The sequence below is a fragment of the Colobus angolensis genome, unplaced genomic scaffold, assembly GCF_000951035.1.
Source record: "Colobus angolensis palliatus isolate OR3802 unplaced genomic scaffold, Cang.pa_1.0 Scaffold199, whole genome shotgun sequence".
NCBI lineage: Eukaryota > Metazoa > Chordata > Mammalia > Primates > Cercopithecidae > Colobus > Colobus angolensis.
Window position 1 is genome coordinate 1313280 of NW_012115143.1, and position 16152 is coordinate 1329431.

Below are 16152 nucleotides of genomic sequence, written 5' to 3' on the forward strand. Positions count from 1 at the left end.
GGAGACTACAATGAGCCAAGATTGCGCCATTGCACTCCAGCCTGGGCGACAGGAGGGAAACTGTCTTAAAAAAAAAAAAAAAAGAGAGAGAGAGAGAGCGCACACACACACACAGAGGAAGAGAGACTGAGAGTTGGGATGATGGGGAAGAACACAAGATGAGGGTGAGGGAGCGAGAGGCAAAGGCGGGGACAGGGATAGCAGGTGAGGCTGTTGCTAAACAGCAGCCAGCTATGCAGTGCTTCCCAGTCATCCTGTCTGTCAACGAACGTGTGCGGAAAGGTGGCTGCCTGTGCCTCCCAGGATACTCTAGACTGGGGGCAGAGTAGTCCTGCTGGGCAGCTTCTGGCCAGTCAGCACAGGGTTGCTGCCCTCCCCAGGCCTCCCTCCATCATCTGCCTGCAGGCTCACTAAGACAGTGTAAATGGAGAGACCTGGGATCCTTAATTCCAGAGAGGCTGCTTTAGAGGGGATGGTGGTGGGCTTATTTTGTGGTTGAGGCTCTCAAGGGAGGAGAGAGAGGACAGGAGGGGAAGGGAGGGTTCAGCCACAGAGCTGGCAGCCAGGCCAAGAGGATCAGCCAGGAGCAATAAGTGGCTTGAGAATGCTGGTGATAAATAAAGACGCCTTTATTGTCTCTTCCCGAAGCACACGATGTTTCTAACAGAGCTTCATTCCCTCCCAGGCAGGCTGGAGAGAGGACAGAGGTGGAGCCAAGATGACACAGTCAGGAGTGGAAAGGAGTCAGGTGGAGCAGGGGGTGCCAGGGAGGGCAGCCAGAGGGCGGGGCTTAGGGAGCTCCAGCCGCAGTGACGAAGATGTCCTTGTAGCCTTTGATCTCCTTGACCTCGTTGCTGCTGATGAGAACCTGGAGCTGGCGGGGTCCAGCTTTGGTCGGGTAGAGGTCCCGTTGAATTTGGAGGGTGTGTCCGGCCACCAGAGTCCCAAGGCTGAAAGTCAGAAAGGGCCTGTGAGAGCCTCAAGGAGTCCCTGCTGGCAGGAGGGGTGATCCGGTTCCCCTCGGGGTGGGTGAGAAGCTCCCACTCGCCACCACCACTGAGCTCAGCCTTTCCTGAGGAGGGTGAGAAAGTGGGGGCAGAGAGGCACCGCACAGGGGATTGAGGAGGGTCCTGTGATGCCATGGGGCACCCCTTTTCTGAGACCAGCAAGGGGGAGGTAGGCAGAAGCATCACTTACTCCTTTGTTATCTGCCCATTGACAAGGCCGCTTCCCTCTAGCACCATCGTGCAGCTGCTCAGAGCCACCATCAAGGTGTTGGTGAGGGTGACGTAGACTCTCAGTGCCTTGCCCACCTCAGCCCTCTCAGACACCTGTGTGGAGAGAGGTCAGTGATTCCACCAGCAACTGGCCTTGCTTCTGCGCTCTGGTTCAGTTATCCCCACCCCCAGGTCCCTGGCCACCACCACGAACTGCGGCTTAGAGCTAACGTGCTACAGTGGGAAGGGAGGAATGTGAGCTGAGAGTACTTGAGATTAACACATATACAGGCCTGTCTTAGGTCGCAATACTCCAAGGAGCCACCACCAATCAGCAATTGCCACCAAGCTGAAACCCGTTTCCCTCCCCACCGTCTGGTTCGAGATGTCCACAAGATTTCAATGGGAGTGCCAGCTCCAGTGGGTGGCTACTAGGAAGGCTGTGTTAAAAAGGATCCTGAGGACAAAGGATCCCAATTGATTCCTATCTAACACAGGTGGGGGATAAGGAAGTGGTGTCACTGTGCCACCCAAGTGCCATCAGTGATGTCATCCTGCCCTTACACTCATCACCGAGGAAGCAATGAGGCCAAGGCCCCTTGATGTGTTAGTGGCAGAGCCAGGACCTGACCTGGGTGTCCCAGACCCCAGCCCAGGATCTTTCCCCATACTGCTGTGTCTTCATAAACATCAGCAGGGCATGCACTCGAGTTCTTCCAGGTGTGCCCAGTGCTGTGTCATGGGGCAGCACAGCTGTGGCCTATGAGTGGGAGGCAGGCATCCTTCCTACTCATTTCTGGAGCCCCTGTTCCTAGAACAGTGCCAGCCAGATGATGGACACCAGTAAGCACGTGTTGAACTGAAATGAGCTCTGACCACCCAGATCATACTAGGGGCTTGTTCTGGCTGGGCCAGAGACTCAGGGAAGAGGAAGAACACCCCTGACTTACCTGGGATCCAAACAAAAATACCAAGTCCCTTGTACCCTCATTAGGGTGTCAAAGTAGAACAGGTTAAAATAACTGTGGAATCATCTATGGGTCCCTTACTGATGGGGACCAATTAGCAACCTACCTGGCATTTGCCATGTTTGCTTCAGGTACACAGCAGGGCCCTGGCTGCAGCCCCAGGCTTATGTCTGCACTTGCAATTCTGCCCGCTGTTTGCCCCAGCACAGAGGCTGCCTGGCGTCAGCTGGCCTGACAGCCTGACAGTGTGCCTGGATGAAAACCCTTGGGTAGGCCAGCTGATACATGGTCTGGAGCTGCCCAGTTCTCATTTGGGGTGGGGAGGGGCGTGCTGTTGGAGAAGCCTCCAGGTACAGAGCCAGGTTTAGACTAGGGAGTGGGTAAGTCTTTTCGAGTGGGAGGGGCAGGTGGGGAAACGAGGCTTCAGGGAAGGAAAACCCTGGTAGCAGGAGATGGGGAACGCACCCACTTCTTCCATTCACCTTTCCTTCGCCTGAAACTCCTTCTTTGTGCAGTGGCCTCACTGGCCCCTCAGGCATCTGAAGTTCACTTTTCATTTGTTTCCCTCTTTGCCACCTCAATCTTGTCAATACTCACCTTTTGTTTTTTGTTTTGTTTTGTTTTGTTTTGTTTGAGACAAGGTCTAACTCTGCTGTCCAGGCTGGAGTGCAGTGGCATGATCTCAGCTCACTGCAGGCTTGATTTCTCCAGACTCTCACCTCAGCCTCCCGAGTATCTGGGACTAGAGGCATGCACCACCACACCAGCTAACTTTTGAAAAACTTTTAAGTAGCGACAAGGTCTGGCTGTGTTTCCCAGATTGGTCTTGAACTCCTGGGCTCAAGCAATCCTCCTGCCTTGGCCTCCCAAAGCACTGGGATTACAGGCGTGAGCCACCATGCTTAGCTGGTGGTCATCATTTGAATTTGACTTTGTGGAGTCTCTAAATCTGTCTTCTCTACTTCATCTCCTAGTCACTGCCTTTCCTGTCTGTTTGCCTTTGCAAAATGATTTCCTTACTTAAAATGCCTTCACAGCCATCTCATTTCTCTATACGGTTTCCTATGCATCCTCTGAAAAATAGTACCTCCTTTGAGAAGCCTTCCCACCCTTCACCCCAACTCACTGGTACAGAGCACAAGACCACACCATACTGTGCTGGAGCCGTCGGTGTGGTATGAGGTGGGAACAGTGTCTTGTTGGCTGCTGCACCCCAGCCCCTGGATTGGGTGAGTCAGAGAGCCTAGAGCCCCCACCTGTGTCCAGATGCCTACCTCAATAGACAAGTGGGGAGGCTCCAGAGAGATATCTTTTAGGACCAGCATGAACCTCCCTGTCTCTTCAACCTCAGCGATGCCAGACACACGGATGAGCTTTTCGTCCGTTAGCTTGCTTCTGTAATTGCTGTAGGGCAGGAGGAGTGGCCACTGTGTCTCTAAGGACATACAAAAGACACCTTGAGTCCAGGACATGGACCAGAGAGAGGGGGGACATGTAGACGTGAGACAGGAAAAATTAGAATTTTTCATGTGAGAGGTAAAATTGTGTGTGTGACAGACAGACAGTGTCCCACCACGCACACACTGCCCCCAGGGCTCACTGCTGCGTCTTGCCTGGTAGGGTGGCATCAGAGGTACAGCAGCTGGCAGCTTCACTGCCCGAAGGTGTGTGTGTCGGAGGAAGGGGTCTCTGTGTGATCTGGCTGGACCCGCCCCGCTGTGTTCATGGCCCCACAGCTCCCCTCCCCGTAGGTGCCTTCTCACGCCTGCCTCACACTCACCCTTCCCAAAGTCCAGGTTCAACCGCACCGTGTGCCTCCAGAGGGGCTTCCGGGTGCCACCCCCATGCAGCAGGGCCTGTGCACAGAAGCGCACCACCAGTCCGATGGGCCCCTGAGGGTGGGTGCTGTCTGGCACCCTCCGGATACGCAGCAGCAGCTGCAGGTCCTGGCCCCACTCGGGTATCCTGGCCAGGTGAAGCTGCAGCTGCGCTGGCTCATCCCTAAGACCCCCCGACTCCAGGAGATCCAGGAAGTGCGAAGAAGCTCTTTGGGGGCCCAGCATTTTCCGAGAAGCCTTCATGAAGACAGCTCTCTCCTCAGGGGATCCTGCAGAAGGGAGAGGCGGGAGAGACATGCATGGGGTGGGGTGGAGAGGACCGGAGACTTTCCTGGGGCACCAAGGCACAGGAATAGCAGCACAGGGAGGCCGTGCGGCTCAGGTGCCACTTGCTGGGTTCAAATCCTTGCTCTGTCACAGTGCTTTAATCTCTGTGTTCTGTTCTGTCATCTGTAACCTGGGGATGATATCTGCTTTCCTTGTAAGGGATCCCAAAAACGTCAGGCTAAGTGAGTTGCTGGCTGCAAGCACTCAGCACTGTTCTCTGCCATCACTACGACCACCAAGCATCACTATCATCATCGTTATGAAGCCAGAGGCTTCTCTCCCCAACCAGCATCCCTCCAGCTAAAATATATGCTCAAAACTTATAAAAAAGAGGTTCGGTCAGGCACGGTGGCTCATGCCTATAATCCCAGCAATTTGGGACGCTGAGGTGGGTGGATCGCCTGAGGTCAGGAGTTTGAGACCAGCCTGACCAACACGGTGAAACTCGTCTCTACTAAAAATACAAAAATTAGCTGGGCATGGTGATGGGTGCCTGTAATCCCAGCTATTCAGGAGGGTGAGGCAGGAGAATCACTTGAACCCAGGAGGCAGAAGTTGTGGTGAGCCGAGATTTCGCCATTGCACTCCAGCCTGGGTAACAAAAGTGAAACTCCATCTTAAAAAAAAAAAAAAGCTTCATCTCTTGCCCATGGGGGCTACTCAACATAGAGGCTTAATGTGGCTGACTGCCACTGCTACCGCTTGAGACCATCATTACCACAGTTACAATTGTTACTACTTGAGACCATCATTACCACAGTTACAATTGTTACTACTTGAGACCATCATTACAAGACTGAAGGAAGGGATGAAAGTAGAAATGGTAAAAAACAAAAGAAACTGTTTTAAAGAAAGGCTAGCATGGGGAAGAAGAAAAGAGAAGGAGAGAAGAAAAGAAGATAAGGGCTTCCTGCTTCTAGTGAGCAAAGGCAGCCGCTGAGCGTCTACCGCCCTTCATATTTATTTGGGTGGCAAGAGCAAGGAGGAGGAGGTAACAATTGGTCAGCTGCTTAATTGATCACAGGTTCAGATTGTTACTGACAGGCTTCAATTATGCCTAATCATAAGAAACATTTGTGTGGCCTTCAACAGCTTAACCCACACTTACCCCCACCTGTGGACTTCTCTGGCGCAGTTGCTATACATCCCAGAGGCACGATTCCCAGTGGTTTCTGTGGACACTCATTTAACCCTCTCAACAGCCGTCCAGGGGACGGTTATCCCGTTTTACAGATGAGGAAATGGAGGCCCAGGGGTGGTAAACTGTGTCCAGTCTCACACAGGGCACAGCAGAGCCCTGTTCGGTACTCAGGCAGCTTGACTCCACACACGCGCCCTCCGTGGGGGTGTCCACCCCGTCCACAGGGCCAGGGGCCCATCCCCCCGACTCCACCGATCTCCTTGCTACAACCCCTCCTGCCATGGACGTAGGGAGACAGTGGCACCACTCTGGGTGGAGTTAAAATACGGGACATCCAACTACATTTGAATTCCAGATAAACAACAAATGATTTTTAGTACAGTACGTTCCATGCACTATTTGGAACATACTTATACATTAAAAATCATACCCAGTTTGAATTTCAGATAAACAGTGAATACTTTTTAGAATAAGTATGCCCCAAATGCTGTATGTCCCATACTTACACAAATAAAATATTTGTTTACTTGGATCTATCTGGAATTCATATTTAACTGGGCATTCTATATTTGTATTTGCTGGTAACCCTACTTAGGGTCACATGCCTGGGATCCAGGAAGGACCCCTAGGAGTTTGCCATGAGGATAAAGGTGATTAGATGGTGACGGTTTCAACTTGGAGCCACCCCAGCTAGGGAGCATCACAAAGAAGCTTAAACCAGCCCTCTCCCCAAATACCCAGCCCGGCACCTTCTGGGTACTTGTAGGAGCTGGTGATGCTCTGGTGCTGGTCTGACCCCACCATCTTGGTGCTGATCTCCTTCCCGATGGAACTGGTGTTGTGGGCCAGGATTTCCTGGGCCTGGCCATCCCTGAGGAGCCAAATGACTTCATCGGCGTTCACCTCGGCATACACAAAAGGGGTGTCATAGGCCAGGTGTACATCCCCTTTCCTGATGGCCTTCACAGAGGCAGGGCCACAGCAGAACAGCCCTGTGGAGGCAACAGGCTACTGACATGGGGGCCAGGGGCAGCTGGCTGTGGCTGTGGGAGGTGGAGATGGGACAGGCAGTGGCACCGCTGACTCTCACCCATGGGATATCTTCCAGTTTACCAAGCACTTTTGTTCCTATTAATTCATCTGACCCTCACAGCCACCCTGTGAAGTGGCAATGTTAATCATCAGCTTTTCCACTTTACAGGTAAGGACACAGCTGAGGCCCAGTGACCCATCCAGGTGAGCCCGCTGTCAACGGTAGAGTGAGATTCCTGATCTGAAGCTGTGTCAGCTGGGACCTCGGGAAGAGGGTGCCGTGGAAAACACCGCTCCTCCCTGGTCTCCTGCTCCCACAGCCAGTCACCCTAATCTGCCTCCCCACAGAGCCAGAGCCTGTTGCAGTGGTCCTCACTCACCACTGCTGGTCTGCTGGGGAGTGGGGTCCAGAACCTGCCACCCGTTGTATCCTGGTGGGAGATCTTTCCGGATCATCCAGCACTCATTCCAGACATGGAAGTTCCTGCAGGAGGGAGTAAGCAGACAAGGACTCACGTTAGCTGAGGTTTTGCCAGGTACCAGGCACTATGCGGAGTGATTTATATCATTGTTTCTTTTTCTTGCTTTTTGTTAGGAAGTAATTTCATACTAAAAGTCACAAGAATAGTACAGGCTGGGCGCGGTGGCTTACACCTGTAATCCCAGGCACTTTGGGAGGCCAAGGAGGGTGGATCACGAGGTCAGGAGATCGAGACCATCCTGGCTAACATGGTGAAACCCCGTCTCTACTAAAAATACAAAACATTAGCCTGGCATGGTGGTGGGCACCTGTAGTACCAGCTACTCAGGAGGCTGAGACAGGAGAATGGCGTGAACCCGGGAGGCAGAGCTTCAGTGAGCTGAGATCGCGCCACTGCACTCCAGCCTGGGTGACAGAGCGAGACTCTGTCTCAAAAAAACAAAAACAAAAAAGAATGGTACAAAGAACACCCATCTACCCAAGTCATCTGTTGTTAACATTTTGCCCCATTTGCTTTCTTTCAGTGTGGACATGAATAGATATCTACACATATACACTTCAGTGTGTATTTCCTAAGAATAGGGATTGTATAGTTTATCAACCCTAGCACATTGGGTATTGATATGATGCCTTTACCTAATTTACTGTCTATATTTTAATGTTGTCAGTTGATCTAACGACGTTGTTTAGAGCCTTCTTTTCCCAAGCGGTACGCAGTGCCGTCTGTGGTCACACACTGCGTTCAGCTACGCAGCGTGTTGTCTGCTTTGACCTTGGAACAGTTCCTCCACCTTTCTTTCTTTTGTTACATTGGGATTTGAAAAGAGTCTCTCTCTCTCTCTCTCTCTCTCGTAAATTTAAGGTGTACAAATGTAGTTTTGTTTCATGGAGATATTGCCTAGTGGTGAAGTCTGGGCTTTTAATGAAAACAATCTTTATGTTATTTATCTATTTTTTAAAACCAGAGTAGCACCCATTTTGGGCTTGTCTGATGTTTTCTCATTATTAGACTCAAGATACGCATTCAAAGACAGAACTGTACCTAAGCTACACATCCTCAGATACACCATTGCTTCCTGAATCAGAGATGATTCAGACCTCTAGGAGTCTATCTGTGGATCCCAGGCTGAAAAGCCCTCCTTACCAGCATTGATCTCATCTCACCCTAGCAACCCTGTGAAGTAGACATTATCTTCATTTTACAGACAAGAAAATCGAAACTCAGAGAGGGAGGGGGCTCCTAGGACAGCAGGTAGTTCTCACACAACTCAGAGTCTTACCTGGAGGCCGGCTGCGGTGGCTCAGGCCTGTAACCCCCCACTTTGGGAGGCCGAGGCGAGTGGATCACCTGAGGTCAAGAGTTCGAGGCCAACATGGCGAAACCCCGTCTCTACTAAAAATACAAAAATTAGCCGGGCATCGTGGTACATGTCTGTAGTCCCATCTACTCCTGCCTCCTGAGGCAGGAGAATCGCTTGAACCCAGGAGGTGGAGGTTACAGTGAGCTGAGGTCGCACCATTGCACTCCAGCCTGGGCAACAGAGTGAGACTCCGTCTCAAAAAAAAAAAAAAAAGAGTCTTATCTGGAAACTGGCTAGAAAAGGAAAAACAGGAAACCAGTTTTGAGGGTAGAGCTGAGAAGAACAAAGGAACCAGGAAAAGAAACCAGAGATACACAAGTAAAGGGATGCACAGAGATACACACACACACACACGCACACGCACACATGTATGCAGACAGGGAGTGGGGCGGGGAGAGGAAGAAGTCAAGAGAGACAAGAAGAGGTCTACAGAAGCAGTCAGTCCAGGTTCTCCCTGTCTTCTGGGAAAACAGAGTGGTACAAACAGAGACTCAGAGAAGGAAGAAGAAGATGAATAAAGACTTTTGAGGTCAGTGTTCAGAAGATGCCCAGCTAGTCATGTGGTTGAGACCTCAGAATGTTATCCCATTGTTTTCTATCTCTGAAATGAGTTAAATGTGATGACCTAATTAGCCAGAACAGCCTCGTAGGTTGGGGAATTCTTCTCTTCTTCTCTGAGCATTAGCAGCAATGTTCAGGGCAATCTTGCAATATTGCCTCAAGAGTCAGGGAGAACCAGGTCAAAGTTTTCCTGCCCTCCCTGGGACAGAGCAGAGAGCGGTTCAAGACAGTGCCTCTCACCATATTTTGTCTCGTTTCTGAGTTGACAGCATCTCTGCATTTCGGTCATAGTACGTATCGATGGTCAAGTTCCTATCCACGTTGTGCGCGGAACGGAAATTGGAAACAACACAGGTTGGAACACCTAAGCATCTCATTACTAAAGAGAAAAACAAAGTATAGAGAATCGCTCAGTTCATTTCAGACAAAATTATTGGTTTTCCATGCATAATGTGTAACTTTCAAGCTGGAGGAGAGAAAGCCAAGACGCTTAGGGAACCACACCAGTAACTCCTTTATTCCCAGAGCCCCACACCCAGTCCCTGAGCCCTGCTGCCCCATCGGTGGCCAACATCCCACAAGGAGAAAGGAATCATTTGAGGATCGCTTAAAACAACAGTTAACAATAATCCAATTTATCATTTAGGAGTCTTTCCACTCAGCAACTTTCCAAGTTAAAAACAGAGGGCTGGGCGTGGTGGCTCACACCTGTAATCCCAGCACTTTGGGAAGCAGAGGTGGATCACGAGGTCAGGGGTTTGAGACCAGCCTGGACAGCCTGGCCAACGTGGTGAAAACCCATCTCTACTAAAAATACAGAAAAAATTAGCTGGGTGTGGTGGCACGTGCCTGTAGTCCCAGCTACTCAGGAGGCTGAAAATTTAGTTCTGACAATGTTTTTTAACTTTTATTTTAGGTTTGAGGGTACACGTGAAGGTTTGTTACGTAGGTAAACACGTGTCTCAGGGGATTGTTGTACAGATTATTTTATCGCCCTCCTCCCACCCTAGTTCTGAAATTTGGGATCTGTAATTCTACTTAAAGACAAGAGGTAGGGGGAGGTATGAAAGAAATTACAGAACGAATAGAGGGACAAGATAGACTTCTAGAGACCGTGGAAACTGTCAGCAGAGACAAGGGGAAACCACAGAACCAGCAACCGTCTTTAATAAGGTAGCAGCTCCCTCTTATGGCTTCTCGTGATACTGCTACAAAGGCTTTTAAAAGCTGAGTTAATGATTTTGCAAATCTAGTCACACAGTGTAGACGTTACCCCCAAAACACACACACACACACACACACACACACACCTCTGCCTGCCCAGAGCCAGATGAAGTCAAGCCAAGAGCCAGCAAGAGCCAGGCGTGACCTTGAAGGGATGTGGGTCCTGACATCTGCCAGCACGGTGAGGAGTTCAGAGAGGTTTATCCCACTCCTCTCCCTCCCAGGAGGGGCAGACAGTGCCTACTGAGGCTGCCAGGAGGATTACACAGCTTCAAAAAGTAAAAGGACTAATGAGAGCGACCAAGCCTTTTGTTGTGGTTCACTGAAGAGCCCCCAAGAGGGCCGCCTGTCTACCGTCACCTGCCCACTCACAGCACAGCTCCTGGGCTTGTCACAGATCCTTAGGAGGCATGGGAGCTACACCCGGGCTGGAAGCGGCCAGAGGAAGCTTGGCAGGGGCAGCTCCTCCAGTGTGCAGTGGCTCCGTAACTCAAGGGCCTGGGAGTGGCGAGAGGCTTGGAAATGGAGCACGGTGGTGGACCTTGTCCTTCTCCTGCTCATCCCAGGCCTCCTCCACAACACCTACCTAGCCACAGCCTGGGGACTTCCCAGCCCACGGAACAACCAAGAATACTGAGTGCCAGAGTAGCCCTAGCCTCATTTCACACCTGAGCAAAGTGAGGTCACCGGATTTCACACCTCAGCAAAGTGAGGTCACCGGATTTCACACCTCAGCAAAGTGAGGTCACTGGATTCAAACACTCAGATTTAAACCTCCTCTGTGTCTGCAGCACCTGTATATAACTGCCAGCCTCTGCTGCCCCTCTCCAAAAATCCTCTGTCCTTGTTTTTGGCTCCTGTCTCTGTCCTCCCCATACTCTGCTTCTCCTTTCTCCAACTCAGAGTCACCCTGTTAGTTCAGCAAACGCTTATCAAGCTCCATCATGTAGCAGGACAGGCCTGTGTAAGGTATTCTGGCCTTGCAAGGGTGAGACAAGTACTCTCCATCTTTCTCTCATCTTCACAGATGATCTGCTCAACGACTTTGCACTGAATTGTAAATAATTGATACTGTATAAAACACTGATGTTCTTTAAGGGTAGTCAGCAAAGCGGCAAGTCTATAATGATAACTCCTCAAGGATCTCTCAGTGAAGCGTTTGGGAGCTGCTAGCTCTGCCTATGGGTGAGGTCAGCTATCTCATACCATCTGCTTCCACTTGTCCCTCCGTGCCAGGCTCATCTCGAGCTGAGATGCCTGAGCTGGTGGCAGAGAGAAGCCACTGGGTTTCTGTTTTGGGACCACAAGCTGTCTCTCCAGACGACAGTTATAACAGTCTGACTGACCCACCAAGGATACTGTGAGGTGATTGCCACAGGTCAAACCCCCCTCACATAAATGCTGTATCCCTTGAGACTGTATGGTGTGCTGGCTCAGGGCCTGGGTGCCCACCACCCCCACCTGTGGGGCCATGGGCAAGCTACAGAACCTTTATGAGCCACAGTTAACTTCTCTGAACATGAAGTTAATCACACCCCTAAGTGAGTGAGCTTTCGCTCACCGGTGCACATAACAGATGCGAAGATCCAGCACTGTCCGTACTTCACAGGCTGCCTGCCCCCGGCCGACCACTGCCGTAGGATGGCCACACTGCCGTTCCACTCCAGAGGACTGACCCCTTTGGAGTAGTCCTCGCTCCAGTTCCCCTGCAGCACGCCGTTGTCATCGTTGCTGTTGATCTGCAGAGGACAGATGGGTGAATTTCCACAGCTCCCGGGGAAGCTCAGACTGTCCTCAGACGGCGGGAAGCATCCATCCTTACCATGGCACTCACCACCCTGCACACGTACACCACGTCGTTCCGTTGGGAACAGTCTTTGGCCGGGTTCTTTAAGTAATGCAGGCTCTTGTTCAGGATCTCAAAGCAGATGTCTATGATGTCCTCTTCAAACTTCCCAGTGATTTTAAGGGAGAAAAAAGAGGAGCAAATGTCTAGACTTCTGAAACTTTAAGTCACTAACAGACTTTTGGGGATGGCAGGTATATGGGGATGTGGGGATGGGGGGAGGGCGCTAAATATAAGACAAGGTCCTGCCTTTGAAGAACGTATAAATCAAATTGGGAATGTATGAGGTTTGAAATTCTGAAAAACTAAACTGTGTGGCTCTGATGAAAAATGGAAGCAGAATTCAGAGAGTGAGAGATCCCCGCTGGCTGAATAGATGAGAGAAGGCTTTGGTGCCAATGGGCTTTGACGGATTGGGTGGACAGGAAGAGGAGAGTGGGCACATTTACCTGAGGTCTTTGAGCATGGTGGGTACCAAGGATTTAGACAGACTCCTGTCTGGAGGACTTTAAGGAGCAGGGAAGGGATCAGAGCAGAAAAAGTCTAGAGATCAATGTAGGGCCAGGCATGCCAGTGTCGAAATCAGGTAGAGGAGCTCAGAGCAGACACTGCGGCCCTGGAGGAGCCAGAGTGGGTTCATGGTAGACGTGCACAATGTTTGCCACAACCCTTTGGCTGCCAAATGCACAGGTATTTGTCTCAGTTTCAAAGAGGGTCACAGGTCGCCATGGTTGGAGAATGGGGAAAACGTGCTCTCCCTCAGCAAGGCTTCCCCCACCTCTTCCCTTTTGGAGTTTGTGGGCAGGACTGAGGTGGCAATGGGAGGGAGAGAGAAACTATGTCTGCAGGGGTTGAGAGTGGAGACGTTGCCCAGGGCCAAGGTCCCCCTCTGTACACTGACTGGATATTGGATGTTATTAAAGAATTACTGTTCTTTTTTTTTTTTTTCAGTTACAATCATTTATTCTGATTAAGTTTTGCAGAAAGAATCATCATCTTTTACACGACTATATTCTGAAGTATTATTGGATTAAATATGCTGAAGTGTCACTGTATTAAATGATACGGTATCTGTAATTTGCTTTAAAAAAAAAAATTGGCCGGGAGCTGTGGCTGTAATCCCAGTACTTCGGGAGGCCGAGGCGGGTGGATCACCCGAGGTCAGAAGGTCGAGACCAGCCTGGCCAACATGGTGAAACCCCATCTCTACTAAAAATGCAAAAATTAGCTGGGCATTATGGCTCGCACCTGTAGTCTTAGCTACTCAGGAGGCTGAGGCAGGAGAATCACTTGAACCCAGGAGATGGAGGTTGCAGTGAGCCAAGATCATGCCACTGCACTCCAGCCTGGGCAACACAGCAAGACTCCATCTCAAAAAAAAAAAAAATCCAGTGGTGGAGTGGGGAGCGAGGGTGGAGGCAGAGGAGTACAGACCAAAGAAGGACAAGCTTTTTCTATAAAAAACCAAATAGTAAATATTTTAGCCTTTGTAGGCCATAAGGTCTCTGTCTTAATAACTCAGTTCTGCCAATGCAGCATGCAAGCAGCCACAGACTACATCTAAATGAATAAACATGGCTATGTTGCAATAAAATGCTATTTGTGAACACTGAAATTTGAACTTCATATAATGTTCACATCACAAAATATTATTCTTTTAAAATTCATTTTCAACAATTAAAAAATGTGAGAACTATTCTCAGCTCGTGGGCTAAACAGGCAGTAGGCCACATTGGGTCTGTGGGCTGTAGTTTACAAACCCCCAGTGTTGATGAAACAGACTCATGATACATCGATCACTACTGAAGCCGAGAGGTGGGTACAGGCAGATTCAGTGTAGTAGCCTGTCTACTTTGATTATGTTTTAAGGTTTTCATAATAAAATGTTAAAACCTAAAAAGGAAAGATATCCACCCCTTCCTTGCCCCCTCACTGGATGTGAACTTGGCCCAGCCCCTCACCCCCTCACCTGTATTAGTGGCCCTCCGTGAGGGCAGTGTAATGTAACAGCCTTATATAATAGGGCTGTGTAAGGACCAGCCTTAAGGAGCCCACCCTAGGCCCACATTGGGTGACAGTGTTACCTGCCCATAGTTCCAGGGCCAGGAGGTGATGAATCTTTCATGACCCTTGTAAACAAAGCCGTAATCTTGCATGACATACTCCTGCAGCAGTATTTCACTTGGCAGGTAGACGTCATCCTCTGGGCAGTTAAGAGTAGCGGAGGGGGCAAAACCCCAAACCAAAAAACAGAATAATAAAATTAAAAAACAGTAATGACAATGTGTTCCTGGAAAACAGGAGGAGCAGTTAATGGGTTGATAGCAACAGAAATTAAGACCGGACCCCCTTAAAGGTCTACTATATGCTTTTCTAGAAGCCAGAAATACAGTGTATACTTTAAAAAACAACGATCTCTTCTTGATTGTAAAAGTGACTGATTGTAGGGTTGGTTTCTTGTAGAGATTCAGAAAATACAGATGGATGGAAAGAAGACAATGGAAACTGCTCATTCCCACTACTCAGAGACACCCACCATTATGTTTTGGTGTGTTCTAGCCACTCTCTCTTTCTGTGCATGCATACTTAATACAATTAGGATCATATTAGGAAATGTTCCAGTGTTTTCACTTAACATCACACCATGAATACTTTCCTCATGCCATTAGAAATTCTTTGTAAGGATGATTTTTGTGAGAGCACACGGTACTACATTGCATAGCTATGTGGCGATTTATTTTCTGGGCTTTTTCCAAAGAACCTCACAGGGCCTTCCCAGTGGATCAGGTCAGCATTACAAGCTGTGAACGCATCCTACCTGGACTCCAAGGGTTAAAAAGTAGGATGAAAGTTCCCAGCGGGTAAGTCACACTGTGACCTTGGCCCTGAGAGATCTCTATCTTCAGAATGTAATGGCCAATAACTGCATTGGCTGGTGTGAAAAGGGAAACGTGGAGAGAGTTGGAGTCAATGCTGAAATCAGAAGCGCTCCAGACATTCCCGGGCTGGACCCGGGTGAGGAAGAATCTGGCTCGGGTCCCCAGCAGCTCTGAGGGCTTGGGTCCTGTGTGGGAGAGAATGACCCCAAAGTGAGGCTCCAAAAACCTGTGTGATATGTGATTCCAGGGGTGTTGGAAGGACCCTCACCTTCTCCAACCACTTGCTAATGCTTTTGGCTTTTACTGCCCCTGAGTGTCCTCAGGCAAACCATTTAAGATCCCCAGGCCTCCGTGTTTTTTTTCTTTTTTGTTTGTTTGTTTGTTTGTTTGTTTTGAGACAGAGTCTCGCTCTGTCGCCCAGGCTGGAGTGCAGTGGCCGGATCCCAGCTCACTGCAAGCTCCACCTCCCGGGTTCACATCATTCTCCTGCCTCAGCCTCCCGAGTAGCTGGAACTACAGGCACCCGCCACCTCGCCCGGCTAGTTTTTTGTATTTTTAGTAGAGACGGGGTTTCACCGTGTTAGCCAGGATGGTCTCGATCTCCTGACCTCGTGACCTGCCCGTCTTGGCCTCCCAAAGTGCTGGGATTACAGGCTTGAGCCACCACACCCGGCCAGGCCTCCGTTTTTAAAATAATAGTACCACCTGAAAGTCTTGTCCTGGGGATTACATGAGCTAATAATGTGTGTAAAGTTTTAGCACAGTGCTTGCTGTGTATCTACAGGTTGGTTGTGAACTGCCACAACCTCAGTTTGCGGAGTTGACCAAATCTCTCCTCAACAGCACTAACAGGATCCTGAGCATGAGGGGCCTGGGGCTCCCAGGACAAGAGAGTGGCGGGCGGCTCAGGTGGGAGAGGCAGGGGCCCTGCAGGCAGACTCTGTTAATGCCCTCATTTAGAGGGAACCTGCGGGGCCCTGGGGCAGGGCAAACTCACCGGTCTCAGCCACAAAGGTGATATGGTCGCTCTGGGACTGGAAGGGTCGGCTGAAGCTCAGCCGGAGGTAGAAGAGCTGGCCGCGGCGCACAGTGAGCCGCTTGACGCCCATCTCCTGCGTGTGGTGCTCCCGGTTGTTCCTGGAGCTCTGCAGGTCGACAGACTCAAGCTGCAAGGTTGCCACTAGGGGAGAGGAGGGGACAGGTCACGCCCACCTGCAACCCCCTGGGCTCAGGCATCCCTTGTAGTTTCTCAGTCATTTGCGGGAGGTGCGGGAGGT

At 50.3% G+C, this 16152-nt stretch overlaps 1 protein-coding gene across 1 annotated transcript in view; it reads right to left on the reverse strand.

Moving 5' to 3' along the window:
• Nucleotides 1-611: 611 nt before the first annotated feature.
• Nucleotides 612-16152, reverse strand: part of TGM7 (transglutaminase 7) — a 24520-nt gene continuing 8979 nt past the window's right edge. The window contains exons 2-13 of the mRNA XM_011941132.1: nt 15873-16055; nt 14815-15060; nt 14081-14199; nt 11973-12101; nt 11712-11889; nt 9167-9305; nt 6904-7007; nt 6241-6483; nt 3966-4292; nt 3460-3620; nt 1198-1331; nt 612-950 (exon numbers count right to left, since the gene is read on the reverse strand). Coding sequence (XP_011796522.1) covers nt 791-950; nt 1198-1331; nt 3460-3620; nt 3966-4292; nt 6241-6483; nt 6904-7007; nt 9167-9305; nt 11712-11889; nt 11973-12101; nt 14081-14199; nt 14815-15060; nt 15873-16055 — 2123 coding nt within the window. The 3' untranslated portion in view covers nt 612-790. The remainder of the gene's footprint in view (nt 951-1197; nt 1332-3459; nt 3621-3965; nt 4293-6240; nt 6484-6903; nt 7008-9166; nt 9306-11711; nt 11890-11972; nt 12102-14080; nt 14200-14814; nt 15061-15872; nt 16056-16152) is intronic.